Source organism: Plectropomus leopardus, chromosome 1 (assembly GCF_026936395.1).
Source record: "Plectropomus leopardus strain MGB_pleo_1.0 chromosome 1, ASM2693639v1, whole genome shotgun sequence".
NCBI classification, from domain to species: Eukaryota; Metazoa; Chordata; class Actinopteri; order Perciformes; family Serranidae; genus Plectropomus; species Plectropomus leopardus.
Genome location: NC_142176.1, coordinates 30,092,543 through 30,117,482, shown reverse-complemented (window position 1 = coordinate 30,117,482; position 24,940 = coordinate 30,092,543). Strand labels below are relative to the sequence as shown.

Sequence of the window (24,940 nt, the reverse complement as noted above, 5' to 3'; positions counted from 1 at the left end):
GAGCGGTTTACAAAAGGTGACATGTTTATGATTGGAGCTGTTGACATTTACATTCTCATGTTCAGATGTTCCCACTTCGTTGTTTGAATAAAAACACACTGACTAAATGTTTCAGCATCAACATGACTTTGTGTGTTTCCATTTGATTAAAATGCTGTTCTACATGCCAACCATTATCAAATACTCACCTTCTCATAACTTGTCATGTTTGCAGTTCTAATAAAGAATAAGTATCGATAAAGAATCCAGATTTCTCACTCATATAGATTTAGTTTGTAACTCATCTGGACATAAGTGTTAAAAAGGAATTAATAGTTCATAATTAAAGTTGGCAGTTATACTGAATTCTGGTCCAAATGATCTGCAACACTTTTCCAAAAGGTAAGACAAACAGATGCTAAATTACATCATGAATTAAAGCTAAAATGATACGGCAAATAATGTCATGGCTGGTGGAGGAAAACAGCCTCTGGACCCAGGCGGTGCTGTGACAAGAGTGTCAGCAGAATTATCTCAGTTTAAGACCTCCTCTGACTAATCTGAATGTTTTTGATCAAATAAATACAGCCTATACAAGTTTTCTTTAAGTATCTCAGAGGGACATTGATTTTGCCCAGAGATTTTCCCCTGCGGTGTAGAAGTGCAAACATAATGTGCTGACAGGTCAGCCAAAGCCAGACTACAACCCGGGTTCGAACCAGAGACCCTCTTGCTGTGAGGCAACAGTGCTAACCACGCTGTGATGCCACTGTTTTTTAAATGAAAAAAAAAACAACAAAACACTATAAAGTGGTTATTTTCCATATACTTGATGATATTTTTTGTTGTTGTTGTTATCACAGTCTCAGATAGGTCAATGATTAGTAGCAATATTGATTTTTTTTTGCATTCATATTTTTTGTGTTATGTCAGTTTAAAAAAACAAAAACTTCACTCTTAACATGTTTGGAACACGAAAAACATACCATGTGAAACAGTGCAATCAAAATACTATATATAAATATTTTTTCAGCTTTCACTGCATTACATTTGTCAACCAACATCAGTCCTGATAACAACTACCAAATATTAATTCATTTTTAGGAATAAAAAAAATACAGGTAAATTGCCCAATCCGGTAAAAAATAGTCAAAGTTACGAACTAAATCCAGGACTGCTAGAATGACTATGGGATAAAAAAGTAGTTTGAATGAGTTTTAATGGTATAAAAAGAATGATCCAATGGTATTAAGAGGGAGTTTTTCATTTATACAGTGAATTATAGACATATTATATGAACTGAGACTGAAATCTGAAGAAGAAAAACAAAAACTTTTACCAAAATATGCAATATGCATTAACACAGCCAACATGATCCAAAAATGAAAGAAAAAATATGTACCAATAGCTGCATGAGGGTTAAAATATTACATTATGTATAATATAAAATACATCTCAAAAGGCAATACTTACGTACATATTATCTGTACTGTGTCAACCCAAGAATACAAGTGGGAAGTGGTCATTGTTTGTTATTCACACTCTTTTGTGTCCAAAAAGAGAAATACTTTGCTTTCTTTGGTTCATATTTCTTCTCTCTGCTCAATTTCCAATATCACACTTCAGGGCTTCCTCCTGTGCTCATTTATCAGCAGGCGATTCAGTCGGTGAAGTAGTCATCACTATAACGGCCTGAAGAGGAGAGAAAATGAGAACTTTAATGCTTGATTTAAGTGGTCCTCACTCAGGTTGCAGCCATGTTTAAGCTCAGGAAATATTGTGAGACAGTCTTTTAGTGACTGGACACATGCACAGCTCTCAGCACAGTCTGTGATGTGTGTGGACATGATCGTCTTTTTTTTTTTTCTTTTACCTGGCTCTTAGTGGAACGCAGGGCACTTCCAGCCAGACATGACATTACAATGACAACGACTGCACCCGCAATGCTGTAGAACAGGATGATCTGTTCCAAAGTCACTCCCATCTCCTGGACAAACACATGAAGAAACACACCACTGAGGTCCATGACATGGACCAGATTGAACTGTACTGTATTATATTACCCATTAAGATGGTTATACATTAGTAAGAGTTTGTAGGGTGTCCATTTTTGAGCTCATTATTATTATTATTATTATTATTATTATTATTTTATCATTCTGCTTTTGTATTTTAGTTCCTGTTTAAATCTTTGTTTTAATTTCACAATTCTTTGTTTAATCATCAGAGAGTCTTTGCCTGTCAATCAGGACAAACAGGGCAGAGCCATGTATGATCCTGCCTCAGACAACGACTGTGAGATTAAAAGTGGTATCTTAAAATAAAACCATTGTGGCAAAATTATTTTTTTCTTGACGTGATGCCAAAACTAGATGCCAATTAGGGTATGTCTTCAGTGAAGAAAATAATAAAAGCAATAGTTCATATGTTTATTGTGGTAACAGTAGGCTGCACTGCACAGTGCTATAGATGTGTGCTCTGAATATTTCTCTTTTATATAATTAGTCAGGTTTTTTTCAGGCCAAGGACCCCTTAGCTCAAAGATAGACAGAGAAGGGACCTTGTTTTATAGAAAATTGAACTGCACTTGAGAAAATTCTCCGAATATTTGGGGTCTTCTCTGCTTTGCTCTCGCCTGTAGCTGTTGAGTCAGCAGCAGTTGTAGCACGGTTAGGTGCATTAACATCAGCCTCTGCACTTTTGCTGGTGGTTGTTTCAGAGTTTCTTGCTCAAAAGTTACAAAACGATCCATTATGGCTGACAAAAACATCCATACACGAGAAATAATAATACGGCCAATTGGCCAATGATATGCTTCAATAGTACGTAAACGTCAGCTCAACATGCTTTACATTTTTGATTAATATTGTGATGGACACCACAAACAAATCATGATGAGAACAGTAATCACCTCATATACTGATGCTAAATGATAATCATCAATCTCTGTCATATTGTCTTCAAGATGCTCATAGCCTGGGAAGTATTGGTGGCTAATAATGTTGGGAATGGTGTGCAGGGCAGTCCAACACGCCGACAGTATGGTCACGATACTCAGAGCCAACGATATAGTTACCTACATGTAGACACCAACAGAGGGAGAGGAGGGACAAACACACAGGAACTCACAAATGTTGGTAATAGTTCATACAGTATGTGGACAACATGGAGAGATCTGAAAATGACCATAAATCAACAAATGTAATTATGTTAGGCTGTCGCATAGACTGTATACACAGATGGACAACATGACAGTTCCCCCCAAAGTCATGAAGCCCGCCCCTCCATGTTAGTGCGTGGGACATGGGCCAAACAAAAAACTCAAAGTACACACCAAATCATTTTTCCCAAAGATGGTTTCTGTCAGTGAAGGTAGTTCCCATCACCCTGATGTTTGTTCAAGTCATTGTTTTTATGATGAGTTCAGTTTTTATGAGCTATTCAGTTCTCAAAAAAGGGGATTTCACGCCATGATTGACAGCTGTGTGTGCCAATCTGTGCGCTTGCATTAAATGGAGGCGTCTTGGCGGGAACTCCTGTGGTTACTGTGCAGACTCCAGCTCTCAATGACATCACCATCATAAGATGGCAACGCCATATCTGGGAAATTTTAACCTCACTTAAGCATAGCGGGGGAGCAAAGGGGCGTGTTATTCATCTTTAAATACAGTCTATGGACTTTCATTAAATACAAAGAAAACCATATCAGACACAAATTATTATCCCAAGCATGATTTTCATTTTATCTGATCTTAAAAACGTGTTTGGAGGGGATCTTTGATACATTTTTACTTGAAAGGTTTTATGTGCAGTTCTTCCATTTGTCGGTATTACTTTCAAACATGACGGTAAAGCTTACTGTTCTCTTGGTGAGGTTGTGCTCTGTCAGAATATACAGAACGCCACATATGATGAACTACAAGGAGAAGGAAAAAAACACATTTTATTACACATCCCTCAAATTTAGCACAGTACTTGATCTGATTGTAATCAGTAAAAAAGGATGGAAAAACAAACACATATTCCTAGTAAATCAATGAATTAATGATCCGCTGATGAATAGCTTTCTAGTTGAGCTACTAACCAGTACTCCCAGCAAGAAACCCGATGGGATGGCTGTCCATGAAAACTGAACGTTTGGTGCGATCGCAATGAAAACGATGAGGAAAGACGAGCCCAGGATCAGCACAGTGATCTAAGAGAACAGTAAAAAACACCTTCAGGCATGACCTCCTCCCCTCTGTTTTCTTTTCATCTTTGCTGTATGTGACAAAAGAAGCATTAATTGTCACTCTTAAATTTGTGACCAGGAAAAATACTGCAATTTTTAAAAGAGATATTAATATGATAAATAGATATTTGAGCATTAGTGTGTTTGTGAGTCTCACCCCAGTAAGCTTTGGTTGGCCCTTAGAGAAGCGGTGTAACGGTTTGCTGCCTCCCACTGCGGTGCCTTGCAGACTTGCATCGTTTCCTCCCGGCTCGCTCACACGGTAGAGCTCAGCAGACATCTAATTGAAAATATTAATATATTACATTAAAGGGGGTCACAAAGGCTATCTTTATCTTTCTTTGTCTGCTTTTGGTAAAGAAGAAATCACATCATATCTTTGTGGGCACACGTTTGACGCCTGCTTTTTAAACTGAGCCTGATTGTCTGGGACATTATGCCTGGATATCAAGAACACTGTACACTGACTGCATGATTTGAGAATATCATTTTTCAGATGCCAATAAAAATCATTTTAGGAGACCGTGCTTTTGCCATTACGGCCCCTCAACTTTGGAACGACCTGCCTGAGGAGATCAGGCGCTCAGAATCAGCGACTTCACTTCTTAAAACTCACTTTTACAGACTTCTTCTGTCACCTTTATATTTATTTTATTTTTTATTTTTTTTATTTTATTTTTAATTTTTTTACCTCTTTATCTATTTATTTTGCTGCTCTATTTACCTGTACCTTATCCTTCTTATGTCCTGTTCTTGTCATCATCTACATTGGTCATCTACATCTTATTCATCTATTCTTATCATCGCATCTTTGTTTATCCCCACTGATGTGACGTCGTCTTGGTTTATAACTTCTTGTGTTATTTTTATCATCTTTATTCTTTTGTATATACATTTTGTTCAGGTCTTTTTGTTTAACGCTTCAAGAGCCTTTCTCTGTTTGGCATATTCTGCTGGTATTAATTTCGATTTTTCTCCGAGTTCTTCCATTTCCATTGTTGGTCAAAGCACTTTGTAAACAATTGTTTTCAAAGGTGCTGTAGAAATACATTTATTATTATTATTATTATTATTATTATTGTGCAGCAGTCACATTTTGTTGTATCACAGGTTCACTTTGCAAAGGTTCAGTTACCTTTTTATGACCCAGAAGCCCCAGAATGTCCAAGAATTTGCCGTTGAAGAATAATTTTCATACTGACACGTACTGTTTTAATTTTTCATTTAAATCAACCAAACTGCCTCTCAATTCTGACTCAAATTGGATAGCAAACCTGTTTATTTTATAATTAGGTTTATATTGAAAATTGTTTTCATTTCTTTATGCTAAAAAAAATCCAAATGAAAGCCAAAACATTGTTAGTGTGTAATAGGCCTACACACATTAAAGTGTCAACATCTCAAAGGTACTCACTTTAATCGATTTAAAAAAAAAACGTTTTCAAAACAGACATTTTGACTATTTTTTGTAGAAAAACCGAAGGTGAAATTGATGATTTAGCGTCAACATCATGGCTCAGTTCCAATAAGTGTCCCAGTAAGCTGTTGCAGTGAGCGTGCATGCAGATGTCAGCGCCTCCCCTAAATGGAATGCAGCCATCATTCATGTTATTAAACACAGCTGCGCTTTTCCCACTGTGACCATGTCAAAATGTCTGCCGTTAAAAAGCTAAATATTCCACTTTAACTTCAAAATAACTTCAGAATAACAAACAATTACAACAAACGTCCCGTGCAGCAATATATATGTAAATGTTCAGGACTTAAACTTTCTATATGTTAGATTTTTTCAACATGTTATAGGCTGCTCACCCTGATGTTCACGCAAAGCTGGCAGTCAGTAAATCCAAAACGTGTGCGTGGCAGGGACAAAGAGTCGAGCTTTTCCTGTTAAAAAGCTCAATGCAAACATGCTTCAGATGTTAGAGAACAAAGGAGAGGCAGACCTTGGGTTGTCCTGTGGTCACTGCGGTAGCTTTTTTAAACACTTTGCCTGATGTCAGACTAATTTTTCAAATTGTTTCACTCAGTTTCCATCCAGATTCCCTCAGTTCGGACTCAGGGGCGGATTCAAAGATCCGGACCGCGGCAGGAAACACTCACGGGGCGATAGTGAACGATCGGTTCATTTTGAACACAGGGAGGACTGTCAAATGAGCTTTTTGTAGCTCACGATTTAAAGGGTTTAGTTATATTATTGATAAAACAATGTCTGGGTTATTTGATATATATATATATTGCACTCATAGAAAGATCATTAACTTTAAATCATTAGTTGTCATAAACTTTTTTAAATCCACATTGTCTTGCATAGACAGGTTGTGTCACTTTCACAGAATTTAAGATCTACACGCAAACTATTTATTTGCTGATTTTTATAATGAGTCTTGTCTGATGTTTTGACATCAAGTCCGCAAATGGATTTACAAGTCAATAGTAATGTTTATATTGTTTATATTAAATCCTATTTGCATTTGCAAAAATATTTGTCTATGGTTTTTTCTGTAGCCTATGATGACTTTCATGTGACCAAATAAAATGTGGGTTGCAAAAATGACAGAAAGTTTGTAGACAATGATCACATAATGTTTTGCTTTCACTTATTTAGGCATGTACGTGGGCAGATCACTGAATGGAGAATCATACCTTCCACAGCCGATAGAGGCCTTTTTCACTGAACGCATGCTCATGCCATTCTTCATCTGTTGCAACAACTGAAGCTGTCTCTGTCGATTAGAGCACTGTCAGTCATAGCTCTCCCTTCATGTTTACTTTGATAAACAACCTAAAGTTGTTTGTATTGCATATGTTGGTTAATCAGTAAAAGTGTTGGTTAATCGATAAAAGTATATCGTGTAGAACAGACATCACAAGAAGCACGTTAATCATTGTGTGGCCTATTTCAAAGAAGAAAAGAATCAACACAAGAAATGCTTACTTTAGCAGTCCAAAAAGTTTGACTCCTAAAAGAGAGCAAGACTTTCCCTCACTCATGGGCAAGGGGGTATGAGCTGTGTGTGTGTGTGTGTGTGTGTCTGTGTGGGTGTGTGTGTGTGTGTGTCTGTGTGTGTCTGTGTGTGTGTGTGTGTTTTGGTATAGCTTTTTTCACACAGGGTTAAATGGAAGCAGAGCTGAAAAGGAGAAGTACCATAGAGGACTGTGATGAAATATTTCAGTTTTTCTATCTTTTCAAGTTGGAAACAGCTGTGTGCTTTTGTTTAGCTCCCTCTATAAAATGAAGGGGGGGCAAATAGAAAAGAAAAGGAGTGGGGGAAACTTTTAAACAACACAACTCAATAAAAATTCACTTTCCTTTGTTCTTCTTTACATCCCTCTCTCCCCCCTTTCCTTCCAGTGGGGAGAGAAGCATCCAAATCCTTTACTTCAGTATTTATTAGATGTACCACAGTGTAAACATACACATAACAAGTAAGAGTTCTGTATTTAAACTTCAATCAATACACAGGTGAATGCAAACATTGCAGTCTAGTGGATTTGCAGACGTCTGTGCAGCTGAATAATGTGGTTAAAGAAAATAGGAATAATGATTATCAATAAACGATGCAGATTACTGGTACAGAAAATTCGACACCAGAAAATATCTTTGAAGTTTTTATTCTTTTGAAATTTGCACAACAGTAAAAGAGAAAGCATACATTTGTAAAATGCAATTCATAATGCATACTCTCTTCTCTGACTCCTGTGTGACAGAAACGAGGCTTTCCCTTCAGGAGGCATGAACATAAAAACACAGACTGTGCAGTACACACTGGTGCCCCAAAAATATTCTGCACCAGTCAAAAAGAAACAAAAACACCTCATGAACTTAATTTTTGTAGCTTGTGATGAAGACTGTCACAGATAAATAAAATTCATTTAGTGATTTTGGAATAAATACTCTAGTCTTCAAGACCAGTGACTCTCTCGTCACACTCTATAACCCACAGATAATCATGGTCTTCAATCAACCACTTGACACTTTTCCCCTTCTAATATTTACCCTCCACTTCTTGAAGGTGATCATTATTTTAGTAATGGGTTTCTGCTGTGCTTAAAATAGAGTAGAGACCATTGCAGACAGTCTTCCAGTCAAACAGCTCTGAGCCATGAAAGATGGGATTTCAACAGAAACATGAGCTGCAGTATTAACCAAAAATCATAATGACAAATACCTGACCATATATCTCAATAATGATGAAGAAAAACAGAGTACCAGAAAAATCATATAAATGCAACTGATGAGGAAGCTATGCCATCATAGCCACCCAACCTGTGCATGAAACATTTTTAATTACATTATGAAATATTTCACCTCGAAAGTGATATTAAAATATGTGAGAAAACCGCAGTAGGCATCCATATGAATAGCGAAATAGCTACGATGTGTTTAAATGTGACAGCTAACAGTAACATAAGGCAGATAACAGATGTGTGTGGATAATGACTCCTCTTTGATATTGGCAGTTTGAATTTTTTGTAGTATAAAAGTGTGATCTTAAGGCTTCTACATTAGTGACTGTGTGATAACATTTGTCATTTCGGGACGAAAACGGTAACCACAGAGAGGAATTACAATCTGAATGGAAATTTAACTAGCCTGCTGCCCCCTTTATTCAGAATGGGTTTAGTGCAAAATACCTGAATGGGCTCTGATTATTAACTGTGAACTGAAGAGGAAAAGCTTTCAGGCTAGCGCTTAAAATTGTACCACAGCTGGTTATGATGCAGCAAATGCACCCTTTTTTAAAAACCCCAATATGGCTCCATATTTCCCTGACGACCAAATATTGAGGGCTGATTCTAAAATCATCCATTGTATGCTACAAGTTTCCCAACTCAGTGTTGTCCCCACATTTTGTGGTGCTGTCTGATGCTGTGTTCACACTACAAACGGCACGGCAAAAGGTTACGTGCCATTTTCAGTGAAAGCCAGTGACATGAAACGACAAACTGATGCTGCGTTCAAATGAGGTTGTGTTTACCGTGTTAACCAGAAGAGTCCATATCAACCCCCGCCCTCTTGTGGCATTCACAAACTCGTCAGTGAAAGATTTCTAAAAAATTTCTAAAAAAGACCTCAGTGTTCACGATGACTCTGTGAACACAGCTTCCCCTGTCATTACCATATGCTCACGAGTTCCATTTGAATGCAGCATGATGCCCAACCCTTGTAAATGTGGACTAGTGTGACGGGCCACAAATCAAAGAAGAGCTGGCCTCAACTTTTTTCAGTGCTCCAACAACACGGTGAAGCATCAGTCTATCATATGGTTTGTGTCTGTAGTTCTGTTATTTATGCTGCACTGGTCTATTTGTGGACACAGTTAACATTAGGACTGTAAAGATAATGGACGTAGCTGCCATGACGTCACTACTGCGTTTAGAAGCCTCGATTTTGCCGTTTGGCCATCGCCATTTTTGCAGCCAGAAGTGACCATATTTAAGTGAGAGGCTGGCGCTGTGGAGAAGCAAGCGGTGGATCTGACTGGGAGCAGGGGACGCTATCAGCAGACAGCCACTCAAGCGGCCCCAAAATTAAGCGTGTGTAAATTTGGCCCTGAATAAAATATACAAGGGCGAGTTATTAAAACATTCACCCCCATGCAGTTGTCATGAAGGTTGAAATTAGCACTAGAGACCAAAACCGTTTTTTCTTTGGACCAGGCTGTAAAAATGTTGCCTATGCTGTAATGTTTGGCATTTAACATGGGGGTGTATGGGGATTGACTCCGTTTTGGGATCCAGCCTCAAGTGGCCATTCAAGAAACTGCAGTTTTGGCACTTCAGCGTCGACTTCCTTTTTCAGCCTTGGAGGTTGTTGCTTGGCTAAATACGAGCCCGTTTGAATACAGCATTAGTTAGCCGACATTATTCCAGCTTTATGGTGCACACAGAGATACAACAGCCATAGTCTACATGACTATGTTAATGAGCGACAGAGAGTTCAATAACAACTCTGCCGTAACGTAACTGGCCGTGCTGCTTATGTGTCACAGGTAGTGTAAACACAGCATAAGTGAACAATTTCAGCCACAGTTCAAATGCTTGTTGAAGTGGCTGCTAACTTCCCATTTCAGCATAAATATTTGGAGGACTTCAGGGCCTTAACCCATTCACTCTCCATAACTGCATCAGTTTAGACAGAGACAAAACACATAATGCTACGCAAACCTTTGATCTGCTCGCCACCTCTCCCAGCTGCTTGGAACAAACATGATGGTCTAACAAGACCTTCGAGCGGAGGAGACCAACAACACAGAACACAGGAAGGTGGCTTAAAAATAAATACATCAGTAGTTCTAAGGAAGAAAAAAGTGAGACACTTCGTTCCGGTTGAACACAATACTTTAAAACTAGACTCTGTGCCTGATTCATAATGTCAGTAACGGCTTTGGAGAGGAAATTATTGCGACAGCCATTAAGGCCAAGCATTTTGGTCCTTTAACCAGTCACTCAAAAGAAAAGGGGCGTGGTGAATAAATACTCTAAACACAAGTGCATTTGGTAGAAAGCATACGCCTCAATCTTAACTTGACCCATTTCAGCATTTCCCAGTTTTTCTCACTGGAATCAGTTCAGAATCCAGTTGAACTGTATGACCTCCCTTTTGGCTGTATTGCAAACATACCTTCATTTTCATGCATCACTTTATATATAAGTCCTTTTTTGCAAACAGTGAGATAATTTCCCTTGTTTCCTGAACAAAATTGACTTCTTTTAAGATTTCATTAAAAAAACAAGTTCTAATATCTCACAGCACCTGCTTTAAACTGGTCTTACTAGGACATAATGTGAAAGTGTACTAGGGACAAATGGAATCATCTCACACCGTTAACATAATAAGACATGAAGGCTGAGTCTGAGATTAAATGACTTAAAATATTCCAGTTGTTTTGCACTGGGTTACGGCAATCATGTATCAAAAATGAGGCAAATTTCACTGTATATTGAAATTTTAACATTCATAAAAAAGGTAAGGGGAAACCTGCCTAGAGCAACGGTTGACGGAAATGTCAAAAACAAAGTGAATAAGTTAAAGTTATATTTTCTATCTTTCACGTTTCGATCAAAACTCACACTGACTCTGGTTTTAACGAAGCTGGCAAAAACTATTAGAGAAATGGTCTGTCATGGGAATTTGACGTGCACAGATGCTTTCCACGATTTCATTTTCTGCCTTTTCCTTGGACTTTTTACATCAACTAGACATACTGTAAGAAATTAATCCTTAAAAAGAAATGCCAGAGTAAAATCTGCTACTGATTTAAATCAATGGTGCTCACAGCGACATTCAGGGTCCCAGCAGGCAGTCCGTGTTGGCATCTGCAGTTTCATCCAAAATCTTTAATACAGCTCTCATGTAAAACCGCTTTGACACCTGTGTTTGTGCAAAGAAGGGTTTTCCATATCAAAAAATGTGATAAACGGGGGAGCCAGTGCTATGAAGAGGAAGCGTCATAGTCTATGATGAGCTGTTTGATGTAGGACAGTTTCTCATGGAGATACTCGCAGCGTTTCTTCTCTTCCCGGTAGCCTGGGAACTTCTGTGGAGAGAAAGCCAGAGCGTTTCAATAAAGGTTTTTACACTAGCTGCACAAAGATGCTCCCTTATTCTCAAACAGCAAATAAGTTTCTCCTCAGCCAAGTGTTTGGAGATACCTGAGGATGGGAAATATCTAAAGTAATATTGAGGAAGTGGACATAAATGGAGCAATGTGTAGGACAAATGCTCCTTACGCTTCTGTCATCTTTCAGAAACATTTTAAATAAAGCACGCCCATCAGTTCACTGCTGACTTTTTAGTAGGTATCTCCACAACTTCCTACTGTTAAGTACTTGGCATCGATTCAGTACTTTCCTCATCGCTACATTATGTCAGTCTGAAATGTTCCGACTTCACATACGTGAGCAGTAATGTTGTGACTTTCTTCATTTTAAAGTGACTGTATGGCTCATTTTTGAATAGTTGATTTAAATGCCCTCTTTTTTTCTTATTTTCCCATGTTTTTTGTTTAAGTAACTGATGGAGACAACAACAAAAAAAAAAACAATCAAACAAACAATCTGAGCCTGCTGGTGGCAAAAACTAGCACTTCTGATGGACATAAACTGACGGTGCACAATTGGCCATCAGTGTTATATTGCAGCTGCTGGCTGCAGTCTTGTAGCTCAATGCTGGACACATTTCGAAAAACATTTTTCCCATTGGTCACTGGACACAAAAACATGGAAAAAATTAAGAAGTTACTCTTTAAGACTACTCGTCATAAAACTAGCTTTCATTTGCTTTGATCTCCAACACCTCTACTTTCTGCAACTTGAAAGTTTGGTTACTAAAGCAACAGAATGTAAATCTGAAGGAATACCGGCAGCACACTGATGCAGAAAGCACAGAGCAATGTGAGGCTCCAGCTACATGGCACACACAACACTGAAAAAGAAAACCTGCACCAATCAGAGCTTGGTGTTCTCAGAAAAAAGGATGTTTATTTTTGTGATGCAGTGTACTGACCACTGCCTTAAAACCTGCCGTGCTTCTAATCAATTTTAAGTAGCGCTTGAGCATTACTGGCATTTTAAGCAGCTGATGAGCACTGACTGAAAAGAGGAGTTGTGTTTGCACAGTATTTAGGGCCAGTAGATGTTTTGAGCTGTGTACAAATATGCTTTGGCTCATCTATTAATTTGCGTCTCGCTGAAAGTACTCCCTCAAGGTTTCTGCGTAAATAGTTTGAGGTCTAATAACATGTTTTTCAACACAGACTAAACATATACAACTTACCTTTCTATACTTGTTGTACTTTTCTAGTATTTGGTCTTCCATTATCTAAACAGTACAAAACACAAATCATTAACTGTATTACTTGCATACTGGATACACACTATTATTTAGCTATACAGGATCAGATTTTAGCATTTATTGTATCAGGTCACATCTGGTTGTATATTGCGTCTACCTTATATTCTTGAGTGCCGGGGGACAAGCTCTTGATCTTGGATCCTAGCTGAACAAACATGTGGGTTATGGTGGCGATCCGGGAGTGGAGGTCTTTGTATTCATCGTACTCTGCACAGAAATCCTCCTGGTACCTCTCACGTTGCTCCAAACTCATGATGGTGCTGTAAGTGCTTTAAGGAGACACACAATTACATTTTAATTTTTTTTGTTCTAAATGAGGCCATTTTCTCATGTTTTCCTTTTGTGTAGTACCTCTCTCTGACACAAGATAGCAGCATAAGGAAACAGATGAGGACAAAGACACACGGGTATTCCACCACTGAAGAAACTCTTAATTGAATGTTACAGTAGAAGTTATATATGTAAGTAATAGCAATGAATACAAAGAAAGTAATTTCTACCATCTTGTAACAAAACTAAGCATGGTAAATTCTGGTAGCAGAAATGAATTCCTCTTGTGGATGGAGAAAAAAAGAGTTGTATCGTTAGAATTGGTACATGCGCATGTTTACAACCGCTGTTTGTTCTCAACACATATTTTACAGCCAATATATCTCAAATGTGTTAAAAGGAAACTATGCCAAGTGCTACCACATGGAACAATCACAACAAAAATGATTTTAAACATGTTTACACTCACAGCACATAATCCGGCTTCTCCTCAGAGGCCACAGTGTTTGTGATGTCAGGATCTGGATAAAGAAAATGACATTAGCTCCAGCTGAGTCAATACATTCATCTACATGACACTTCGTCATTGTTAAAATGTTAAGCGATGTGTTCTTGTTTTGCAAAACGCAGCACGAGTGTGTGTTTGTATGCCCGGCTCTGTGCGGACGAGCTAAGAGCTTTTGGGTATCAGGAGACGTGTCAGCTTAGAGACACAAAGGACTGCTCGGGCTGTTGTTGAGTCAATCAGCCACATAACACTGAGGACTCAAGAGAATGAGCTTAAGGGAGCAAGCACAGTCATGCTTGTGAGATAATACTGTATAAGTGCACCAGTGAGCCATCAGACAAACAGAGAGACCTCACACCGCTGGTCATCAGCTCAAAGTCCGTGTGGTTAACCTGCTATTTTGGAGGCAAATGTAGAGCGGAAACAACAGCTCAACAGTATTTTACAGACGGGGCCACTAACGGATAATAGATGTAATATTCAAACAAAAAAAAGTTAGAAAAGCAAATCAACAAAAATCAAAAACACACACCCCCCCCTTACCTGTAGTGCCATTTATTGATCTAGATTTTTTCTGGTGTGAACACATATGTGCCAAAATTGAGAACTCAAAATGAGGAAAACATTTTTAAAAGAATGAAAAATAACAAAAAACTAAAGTTTACTACAATAGCATTTTTATGTTTCTATCGAATTACATCAGCCAACCATATCACATGTGCATATACCGCACGCTCACCTAGCACCACTGAGCTAACTAACTGGTTACTAGTTACAGCTCAGCCAAGGAGGGAGTCATTATTGTCTAGCACTGTCATGAGCCTAAGCCTAAGAAAGAAAATAGCTCCTACATGAGACTGGCCACAACAAGGTCTGTGGATTATCTGGAGTAACCAAGTCACATTGCTGTTTAGTTTTTTAATGTATTTTTTTAGCACAAGCTGAGTGCCACCCTTTCCAATTATGTTGGAGAGAAGGCAGACATCTCTAGGACCAACATCTCAGCACTTGGCAACTCACAACAACACAATCTAGATTGATAAACAGCACTGCAGGTAAGAAGAAAAATGTGTATTTTTTAATTTGGGATGAGCTGTCCCTTTAGGTGATGTTCAAACTTTCTCCAAGTCAGACCATCACATGGAAGTCAAAATGAAAACGTTTGTCATGAATTATAAAAATGTGGCCAAAATCTATCAACACTCCTTCATCCCTGTGTTGGTTTTTTGGACAGATCAAACAGAATATGAGAATTGCTATTATAAGTCACAAGGGAAGTGTACATAAACACTTACTGTCCAGTTTGTCTGGGTTCTTTTTGAGATCAGGACTCATCTCTGACCATTCACTCCCCTTCTTGTCTTTTATCCACTCTCGGTCCTTGTCTTTGTGCTTTTTAGACTTCTTCTTCTTGTGCTGGCTGCTGCTGAGCTGCTGGTAAGAGCAGTCAGAGTCACCCTGTGGCGGCTGGTGGCTGCTTACTTTGGATTCTTTCTCTCTGCTCTCTGAGACGCGTGTGTCCGAGGTGCTTGACAGTTTGTGGATTAGAGGAGAGCCGCTGTGGCCCCCTGGTAAGACATTTTGGTTACCAGTATGGTTACTTGTCCGTTGAAACTCGGTCTTTGTGTGGAAACTGGGGCTGAGGGTAGGAGCTGCGATTTCATGTCTTTTACTCATAATGAGTCCATTTACTGTGGGCTGCTGCTGCAATCTCTGGTCCACAAGTCTTTGTCTCTTAACAGCTAGCCTGTCCACTGACTCAGAAGGCACGGGACGTTTCTGGGACAGGAAGGAGAAAAAGAGAGAAATCAACCTTAATATTTTCTTACAAAACCACAAAAACAACCTGCACCACAGCTTATCAATATGATGTCAAACTCTGACTGTCCATCTACACACAAAATACCTTTTACAACCTTTACTTTACTTGAACTGACAGTCATCAATATCCAACAAGCCAAAGACAGTGTATAATATAAACTTATTTACCTATACATACATGAAAAACATGGATTCCACAGGGTATCATTAAAAAAGCATTGCTAAGAACAGATTGGTCACTTTCACACGTGTTCAAAGTTTACTGACTACTACATACCACTGCAGAACTTTTCGCTGTATTCTGATGAAGTGTTGTATCCTCTGAGGTCTTAAGCATCGACACATTTGCTTGAAGATTCCTTGATTGGTGGCTGATGTGCACCTGCAACTTCCTGTTAAACAGAAAGAAAGAATAAGAAAATTTGCATTTAAGAACTTTTTTTAAACAACGTACTATGTAGAACCACTCAACTTAAACAGACGTCACAGCAAAGTTTATGCAAATCTACAGGAGAACTCAGTTGACTTAGACAATGAATCAGACTACAGCATTGAGCTGTAGGAAACAGTTATAGTGGTAAAAAATCATCATGTCCACTTATTGTTTTGTTTACAGTCTATACCAAAAAGCACAGATTAAATAAAAAAGAAACAGGTTGTATGATGAAAAGCAGATATAATCATCAGTTTATTGTAACAGCAGAGTTGATTCTCCGTTTGGTTTCGCTCGTGCCTCTGACTCACCTGGAGAGCAGCCTGCTGATCTGCTGCCTCTCCTCCTCGCTGTAGCCCGGCCAGTCCCTCTGAACGTGCTTGTAGAAGTCGTCCCTCAGCAGGTAACTGCTGTCCTTGGGATTCACTTTTGCCACCTAAAATACAAAATACCACAGGATGTTATTTTGAACTCCCAATAAAGTCTTAATTCAGATCTGAACATATTTTATATGAGATGATGCATTTGTGTGACGAAACAATTAAAAACTTTTTCTTTGACGTCGGATGATGTGAAATAATGTCCTGGGATTTTTCAGTGTCTATCACAAAAAAAAAAATCCAGTCATACACATATTTTCCTCACAGGGAACGTGTTGTCCCCCAGCTGTTTTCTAACTGTGTCTGCCTGCTGTTTAGTGTGCAGTAGGTTTTCAGAACTTTTTCCTTAAAACAGCTGTCTGCTGTGGAAAAAACACCACAATGAGAGCTGTGAAAGTGAACCAAAGCTGTACAGCTAAACAATGAGCTCAAACCTGGATGTGAACTATGGGAGAGACAGGCAGACCTGATAACATGATTTGTGATTTTAGGGAGGACTCTAGAATATTGACAATATTCTATTTTTGCAGTGCATTACTATTGTTCTGTATCTTCATCATTATTGATCATGCATACAATTAGGGTATTATGACTCTGCAGAGTATGCCATGCCCACAGTATACTGTTCACCATTTTGCAACATTTTTTTTAAACATTTTTCAGATATTTACTGAAACTATTTTGCAACATTTTTCAGATATTTACATCAACAATGGTATTCAAATCAAAAACATGTACAATTTAATATTTGTCTACGTTTGTCAATAATTGATTTTTTTTCATTTGATTACCTCTCTATGTGGATATGCTGTTACAGACAAAAAAACATTGTGTGGCACAATTGTATATTGTAACAAAAAAAATATGCAAAGGCAAGTTAAATGAATTAAAAAATAATCAGTTTTGAAATATATTAAATCCTATTCCCTTTCTTAATTTAAAATTAAAGCTAATGTACTGTGAAATTCTACAATTCTACAATTTCATTTAGCAGACGCTTTTATCCAAAGCGACGTACAACACAAGCAAGAATTTAGACTTAAGGAAAAAAACCCTTAGTAAGTGCAGAAAGTGCTTCAGGTGTGATTGGTCACAGGTATTGCCGCCTAGTGGCAGAAGAAGTGCCGCACAGCCCGCACTGCATGTATTATACTTGAAGCAGCTATCAGCTATCACATTTGGGCTTGTTCCATACTATTGGGAGAATTAAAAAAAAAAAAAAAAAGATCTCTTCAAAAACAGAAATTATAGCTGTCTTTTTTTGTTTAACCATTTAACAGTTATTTGTATTGGAGAGTCAAATGGAAACACGGTCACTAACTTGAGTCCTGGATGTGCTGAAAGTGGCACATCCACGTTCCTGAAAATCAGAAACTCTTTTTCTGCCATTCTTTTCCCATCTGAGAGTCTCAGGCTTTAACCTCCTCTCTAATCTCATCAGACTGACTTTCTCAGAGGACATCTATCTTTCTGGGGCCTCCTGACAGAGCAGCCCGCCCTTCTGCAAACACAATCTCTGCACAGACAATTACAGCATCGACCTAATTACACACATGCTCAGACACAAAAACCACATGCATGCACACAAATCGACAAACACAAGGGCAGTAAAAACACAGACACGCACACACACACACACCCCAGTGATGACGGTACAAACACACAGACATCATTTAGAAACCTCTCAAAAATGTATACAGGAAAGTCACGCAAAGTAACCATTTGTAAATTAGATCTCAAGTTCAATTAAAGCACAGCTGGCCCCTGGTTTCTTTCAATACATAATTATAGATTTGCTAGCTGAAATACAGATCTCTACTGTTCACATTCTGGGTCACATACACTTAGAAAAAGATCATATTCCATACTGCCAAATGTAGCTTTTTTAAATTGAAACAATTTTAATGGTGTTAAATGCATTTTACATTGAGTTAATGTCTGGCTGCTATACTGTAGTGTTTACATGCATGATACATGTAGGCAGTGTGCACATGTATCCACAACGGTTGTTTTTAGATTGTGTTTAGGATTATAGAAATCATATATATATATGCATGTAAATGTTTATGTCTTTATACTGTATGTATGGATGCATGCATGCAGAAAAACACACACACACACACACACACACACACACACACACACACACACACACACACACACACACACACACACACACACACACACACACACACACACACACACACACACACACTTATTTCTGTGTACCTCTTCAAGTATGGCACCCAGCTCGGCCTTGTCCTTGGGACTGGCTCTTTCTCTTTCCAGCCAAAGCAGCAGTTCTGGTTTCCTGTAGGATTTGAGAGCTAGGAGGTGGATGATGCGCTCCCTCAAGGGCTTCTGTGTTGGGGTGGCCATACCGCCGTTCCTCCTGTTGCTTGTAGACTGTTTATAGAAGCTGCTGTCTGATGCAGACTGAGGAGCCGGTCTCTTGTGGTACTTCACACATTTATCTGAACAAACAAAAAAGTAGACAGAAAAAAAAGAATTATGTAAAAGTGATACTTAATCATACATTTTTGCGACATTCAGAGCATTAATATAACAGCTAACCACTATTTATTATGTGAAGATATTGTGGATGATGGTATCCTGAGCAGAGACTGAAGTCTTGCTCCCTCTGCGTGTGTTGTAATCCGAGTTTCTGTGTTTTTTGTTGTGGTAATGGGGTCTCGCCGCACGAGCATTTGCATTCCTGTAAGTGTGGACCACTGGCTAGCTCAATCCCTCTGCTCTTGAAAGTGCTCATACAGCAGTCAGACCTACTGCTGAAATTGGATGCTGTTGCCAGATCCAGCCCAGGTAACACTGTTAGCTCTGTTGTCACTGCTAACGCTGTTTATGGAGTAGGTGCTGTCAACTGTTAGCCACTGGCTCTGCTGCCTCCATGTTGAGAACGGTGTGCAGACAATCCTGCCCCAAACTCTGAATCACATATATGAATGTCGCACACTCCTTTTGGTTGCATTTGTATTACATTTCCCCCAAACTCTACACAATCTAAGAAAAATGTTAAGTGATCTCCTTGCGGTTGTATGCCTCCCCAAATCAGTCAAGATGCAGTTACAGTTTACAACCCTGATTGGACGCTAAACATTAGTGTTGCCACATTCAGCATCCGTTCCTGAGTTATGAGGCCAGAAAAGTGTTTTTGCAGAACTTTCCGATGTCACAGTGTCTTTGACCTTTTCAATACAAAATGTCATTACTTAAGACATTTGTGAGAAATTTTGGTAAAATTAGCATATTCAATCTTGAGTTATGGCCAAAAACATGTTTTCTGAGGTCACAGACCACCAGATCATAATCTGTTCATCTTTGAGTCCAAGTGGAAGTTTATGCCTAATTTGAAGAAATGCCCTCAAGGCGTTATTGAGATATTGTGTTCATAAGAATAGGATGTATGTAGAAACAACCTGAAAACATCATGCCTTTGGCCACAGCTATCGCCAACACAGAGACATAAAAATAATTGTTGCTAAGCATTTTACGTCAAAAACAATTCTCTGCCCAGTAAGACACAAGAAATCTAATTTTAGGAATTTCCTGACATTTAGAGAGACTTAATCTTAAACTCACTGAATCTAATTTGTAAACCCAGCGCAAAGAAGATCTACAGGAGGACCTCAGTAAAATGTATCATGCAATCATTAACAAAAACCAAATATTTCACAGTCTTACTTAGTTAAAAAAAACAAACCCAAAATCATCAAAATCTAACAGATAAGAACTTAAGGCAGCAAGATTTTACAAATCTTACCAAAGCCTTTACCTGTTCAACGTATTTTACATGCTCTCTGGGTTGCACTGTCGCAACAGCTGGTTGTCTAATGGAGTTACATTCATTAAAATACCCTTTTTCTCTGGCTCACATGTCCTCGTTGGCCTGCAGCTATTTGTCCTCAGATGTAAACCCCCCACATTGATCATTGCTTACATCTCTGCTGCAGACAGACGGGGCAGTGAAAGCTATCTCTCTGTGCTAATCCCATTACAGGTTAATCTGCGCTTTGAAGGTCAGAGAGGGGCAGAGGTACAGGAAGAGAGGGCTTTCCCTTCAGCCGCAAACATATGTCCTGCCAAAATATAACTTTGAGGATGATCATTAGTCTACCAGCAGCCATTAATCTTAGTAAAAATACACAGAATTATGTAACAGTTATGTCATATATTATGGGATGTATGGAGTGTCAATATACACGCTCTATATGTTTTGACATGCCTGATAATTCGCACTGTGTTCATGACTACTTCCTGAGGCTGAAAGGAGAATGCAGACTGCAGTTATTAAATATTTCCCTACAAGCATATATGTTGCTTAGTCACCCTCAATTTAAGGCCTGATGTTACACAATCCACAGAGTCTAAATTTGGTCGAAACCACCCAAGGCTTCAGCTTCCCAAGAGCCCCAGCACTGATACGGGGGTCCAGAATCATGCCAGGAAGAAATATTGCATAACAACAGTAAAAGTTAAAAAAAAAAGAAAAAGAAAGTAGCTTGCCAGTTTATGTTTCTTCTCGTACTATCAATATTTTGTAAGTTATAATTGATGATTCACATCTGAAAACACACACACACACAAACTGTGTGTCTGTCAAATCTTTAATGTTGGAGGCCACACTGTTGTTTGCAAAAACAGTGAGACATTTCTGCACAAGCCCCTGCGGCACCACACTGCAGGAGAATTAAGCTCTTGTTGAAGAAACTAAGCTAGTTACAGCCCTGTGGAGTGAATATTTCATCTTCATAAGCCAAATTAAGAGATACGCTGCCATAACTTCGTCAAAAAAAACTACACATTTCAACAGTGAAAACAGGAAGAACCTGGCTCTGAATCTTTGAATTGGCTTTCTACCTCTGAACTGATTTTGATTTTGACCAGTACCAAACTTCCATTTGGCTTTCAAAGCCAGATTTTAGGGGAAAGACGAAATTGAACCTAACAACAAACTGACAACCAAAAGCCAGAAACGGTGCAAAATAATAAATGTGGAAGACAAGAGACTTTTAGTCTTATGCAGGCTGCACATCTGGTTTCATTACACACCAAAAAGGGAAAATATCTGTTTTTCAGCTCAAAGCAATATTTTCTCATGTGAGGTTAATATTCCTTTTCCTTTTATTGGTGCTATTATATTTCTATTTTTTGTTTTTATATGCCATCACATTCAATTTGCTGATCCCTCTCCAAGCTTTAATCCGTTTGGCCTTTCCCCATGAAAATCTGCCCATGTATCATCCTCTGATCCTCTTTTTCTTGCTTCACAGAGACCTCTGGTCTATTCTTACTCGGATGTGTGGCTCCAGGTTTGATCTCAATGGCAGAGCGGCTCCAGCTGTCCTTCTCCACCTGAGACATCCTCTCACGGGTCATCTGGTAGGAGTCATCGGTGGCGCACACCGTGATCTTGTCCTGGATGATACCTTGACCTTCCAGCTGCTCGCGGCCGTCACTGCAAAACAAAAGCACAGAGTCACTGAACCGCAGAGCTTTCTGCTGGCTGTGCAGAGTAAAGACAGAGGCCTATAAGCTATCTTATAGCAGCATACCAACATGGACGCCATGAAGCATAAAGTGGCTTTGTGGTGGGAGCTGGCTAAGACAGGTCTATGGTTACTGTATGTTATGTCAGGCGCTGGATATAGCTCTGCAGCCCGCTACATGTGAGAAAGCCAGATATCCTGGTTCAAAGCAGGATAGAGCCTGTGGAAAACCACCAGGATTAGCGTGGCTCCTGCCAGAACACTTGCAAAACAAAGATCTTCTTGGACAAAACCAAAAAAGTTTAATGCACAAACCTGGGCTGCATTAATGCCCGGTTTTTTTAATGTTGAAAAATGTTTTGCAAATCCCAATTTCATTTTCACAGCACAATTATTTACGTGACCACAGATAATTTCTCCTCTTTATCCTCTACATACTGAAACAAATGTGAGTGAAGAGAGAGCAGGATCTTGCCCTCATGCTGTTACACTGTTTGTCTTGGCTCCAGCGGCTGACTGGAGCCAAGGCGAGTTTGTGTTCAGACCACAGTTAGCCATCTGGCAGCAGGAGGCAGCAGCAACAGAGCAAAACCCTCAGTTTCCAAGCGTATCCACTCCATAAACAAGGCATCGCAGGTCTCAGTAATGAGAGGGTCAGCCCTGAAATATACAGGAAATTACAATTGCCAAATCCTGTGTACAGTGAGCAGTGAGCTGACTGTTTCTCACGATGGCCTCAGAGACGTGGGCTCTCAGAGAGCTGACTGATGCCCTATGAAGATGACAAAGAGGTGTCGTCTGGGGTCACATGCTCCACAACCAGTCAATCAGATCAAACACATGCACCTAAAATTGTTGTGGCTGACCGATCTGGAACCTTAGCTTATTAAACTGCACTTAATTGATTGTTTGAAGTAAATATTTGCCTTTGGTGATCTGTGAGTAAATAAGATTTCTGGATTTTCTCTGAAGCTTAAAAAAAGGATTGTGAATCATGACAAAGCTACAATTTAGTGCACAGTTAACAGAAAGGAAAATACTTTAATGCTAGGACATACAGTATGCCAAAATATAAAGTTTTAGCTGATGAACTCCATACCTCGAAACATATTGGTGGATGCAGTCAAAGCTTGCTTGAGGTTGGTCTTTGCTGTCGCTGGATAAGTAGAAGGAGAAGACGCGAAGAGCAGAAGGTGACTCTGGTGTGGGAGCTGGGATCTTGATGTACTACACACACACACACACACACACACACACACACACACACACACACACACACACACACACACACACACACAAAGACAGTCAAATTTCACTAAACAGATAAAGTCCAACAGACAGATGATTGGCAAATTTTTGCATAAACAATCACATGACACATTAAACAGCACAGTCACTCATGTGCCAGGTTTTCCTGTCCTTTTAAAAGGCTTATCAGCACAACATTGAAGAGATAGGTTATATTGTTTCACAGGCCTGATAACAGCCAGTTATTTTAATGTGTCAGTGTTTCCTAAGACCTCTTGAGTTCATGCATCTTTTGTTATCTTTCAACTTATTGTAGGGGAAAAGAAGTGCTCTACTCAGCAGAATCTCAGAGACAAACCCTGCTGCCAAATACTTTGTAGCCAAGAACACCAAGCCATCCAAACTTAAGGTTTGTGCAGTCAACATAAATCAATAAAATTTCTTTTTCACAACTTAACAGCCCACTGGAAAGAGAGGACTCTTACAAATACAATTTCAAAAGGTCCTGAATAAACAGCTCACTCCAATACAACACTGAAAGTCTAAAAGCCTGCTGATAGAAGCTGCATTGTTGAACAGAACAAATTCAATACTGACAATTTAGACATTTCTAGAACCAGTGGTGGGGCTACAAATATACACATAGGTGATAGAAAAATGGAAGTTTACACAGCTGTTTAAATTGAACAGATTTATCCTCTTGGGAGCGTGAATGTACTCAACAAATTTTAAGACCTTTTATGCTCATCTTAAGTTCATACTTTAATTTTGGATTTCAACTAGAATATGTCTAGATGTTTTAATGCTTACAAAAACCCAAAAACACACACACATTTTCCTCACACTGCTTGACCACCTGTATTCACCTTCTGTCTGAAACACTCAGTTTTAGCACTCGTCTCTCTAAGCCCCCTCCCAAAAAATTTCAGTCTTCTCTGATTGATCAGCATTTCTGCATGATCTGCATCTGCAATGCAACTGCAGCCAAATGTGTGTCAGTCTTATATTCTGACCTGATGACAGCACAAGAGGAAAGCTCCGAGTTTTAAAACATAAGGATTCTTCTCCCATAAAAACTGCATCTATAGTTGAAACCTTCAGAAATATTCATGATAATCAACACTGTGCTGACACATCATTCAATCATTATTATACAATATATTTTTTGTTCATCAAAGACAAATATGGTCTGATAAAGGCTCCTCCTCAGAGATTGGGAGAAGAGTATTGAAACCAGATGACACACATGTTGAGTCTTTGTCAGAGTACAGGAACACAGTACACGCATGACCTGATCACTGTCACTGCAGAAAATCTGGGAGATAATAGGAACCTGTGAGCGCAGAGTACAGCTTTTGACTGCAAAGCACTTGGTTTACTATGGATGAACTGTGGAGAAACACTTTGATTAAATGAAATTTCATATATGCGTGTGACGGCAATGGCACCACTTGCACATCTTGTTTTTATGGCATCTTCAATGCAGACTTGCATGTGATAAAGAACGAACACACACACACACACACACACACACACACACACAGGACCGAGAGTGAGACTTTGTGCCGCTCTGTAACTTTAAATAAATCTCCTTGGGTAAACAGTGTTTTTAAGAGTCCGCTCCACTGAGGCGTCCATGAGATCTCCTGGCAGACTCAGTGGAGCGCAGCAGAGCCAAGGCTGCAACCTCCAGGGCAGACAAA

The 24,940-nt window shown here is 39.1% G+C and overlaps 2 protein-coding genes across 2 annotated transcripts in view; both read right to left on the bottom strand.

Annotated features, from left to right (window-relative positions):
* Positions 1–793: 793 nt before the first annotated feature.
* On the bottom strand, positions 794–6,346 carry LOC121945452 (uncharacterized). Its single transcript, XM_042489624.2, has 7 exons — positions 6,023–6,346; positions 4,368–4,490; positions 4,064–4,174; positions 3,839–3,895; positions 2,891–3,055; positions 1,853–1,966; positions 794–1,671 (listed from the first exon to the last, which is right to left on the bottom strand). Exons 2-7 carry the CDS (start codon positions 4,488–4,490, stop codon positions 1,621–1,623), a joined length of 621 nt encoding a protein of 206 aa, XP_042345558.2. The 5' UTR covers positions 6,023–6,346; the 3' UTR covers positions 794–1,620.
* A 1,463-nt stretch (positions 6,347–7,809) lies between these two features.
* LOC121962122 (RNA polymerase II elongation factor ELL2-like) overlaps positions 7,810–24,940 on the bottom strand; it is a 31,945-nt gene continuing 14,814 nt past the window's right edge. Inside the window, exons 3-12 of the mRNA XM_042512350.2 lie at positions 23,089–23,216; positions 21,795–21,958; positions 18,712–18,956; positions 16,414–16,538; positions 15,947–16,061; positions 15,144–15,627; positions 13,810–13,861; positions 13,168–13,339; positions 12,993–13,037; positions 7,810–11,754 (exon numbers count right to left, since the gene is read on the bottom strand). Coding sequence (XP_042368284.1) covers positions 11,650–11,754; positions 12,993–13,037; positions 13,168–13,339; positions 13,810–13,861; positions 15,144–15,627; positions 15,947–16,061; positions 16,414–16,538; positions 18,712–18,956; positions 21,795–21,958; positions 23,089–23,216 — 1,635 coding nt within the window. The 3' untranslated portion in view covers positions 7,810–11,649. The remainder of the gene's footprint in view (positions 11,755–12,992; positions 13,038–13,167; positions 13,340–13,809; positions 13,862–15,143; positions 15,628–15,946; positions 16,062–16,413; positions 16,539–18,711; positions 18,957–21,794; positions 21,959–23,088; positions 23,217–24,940) is intronic.

What these genes read in the sequence shown, in the direction of transcription:
- LOC121945452 (XM_042489624.2), bottom strand. Translation starts at nt 4,490, where the DNA reads ATGTCTGCTGAGCTCTACCGTGTGAGCGAGCCGGGAGGAAACGATGCA. An exon ending in GCCAACCAAAGCTTACTGGG is followed by an intron (nt 4,175 to 4,367) that starts GTGAGACTCACA and finishes CTGTTCTCTTAG; the next exon opens with ATCACTGTGCTGATCCTGGG. An exon ending in GTTTCTTGCTGGGAGTACTG is followed by an intron (nt 3,896 to 4,063) that starts GTTAGTAGCTCA and finishes TTCTCCTTGTAG; the next exon opens with TTCATCATATGTGGCGTTCT.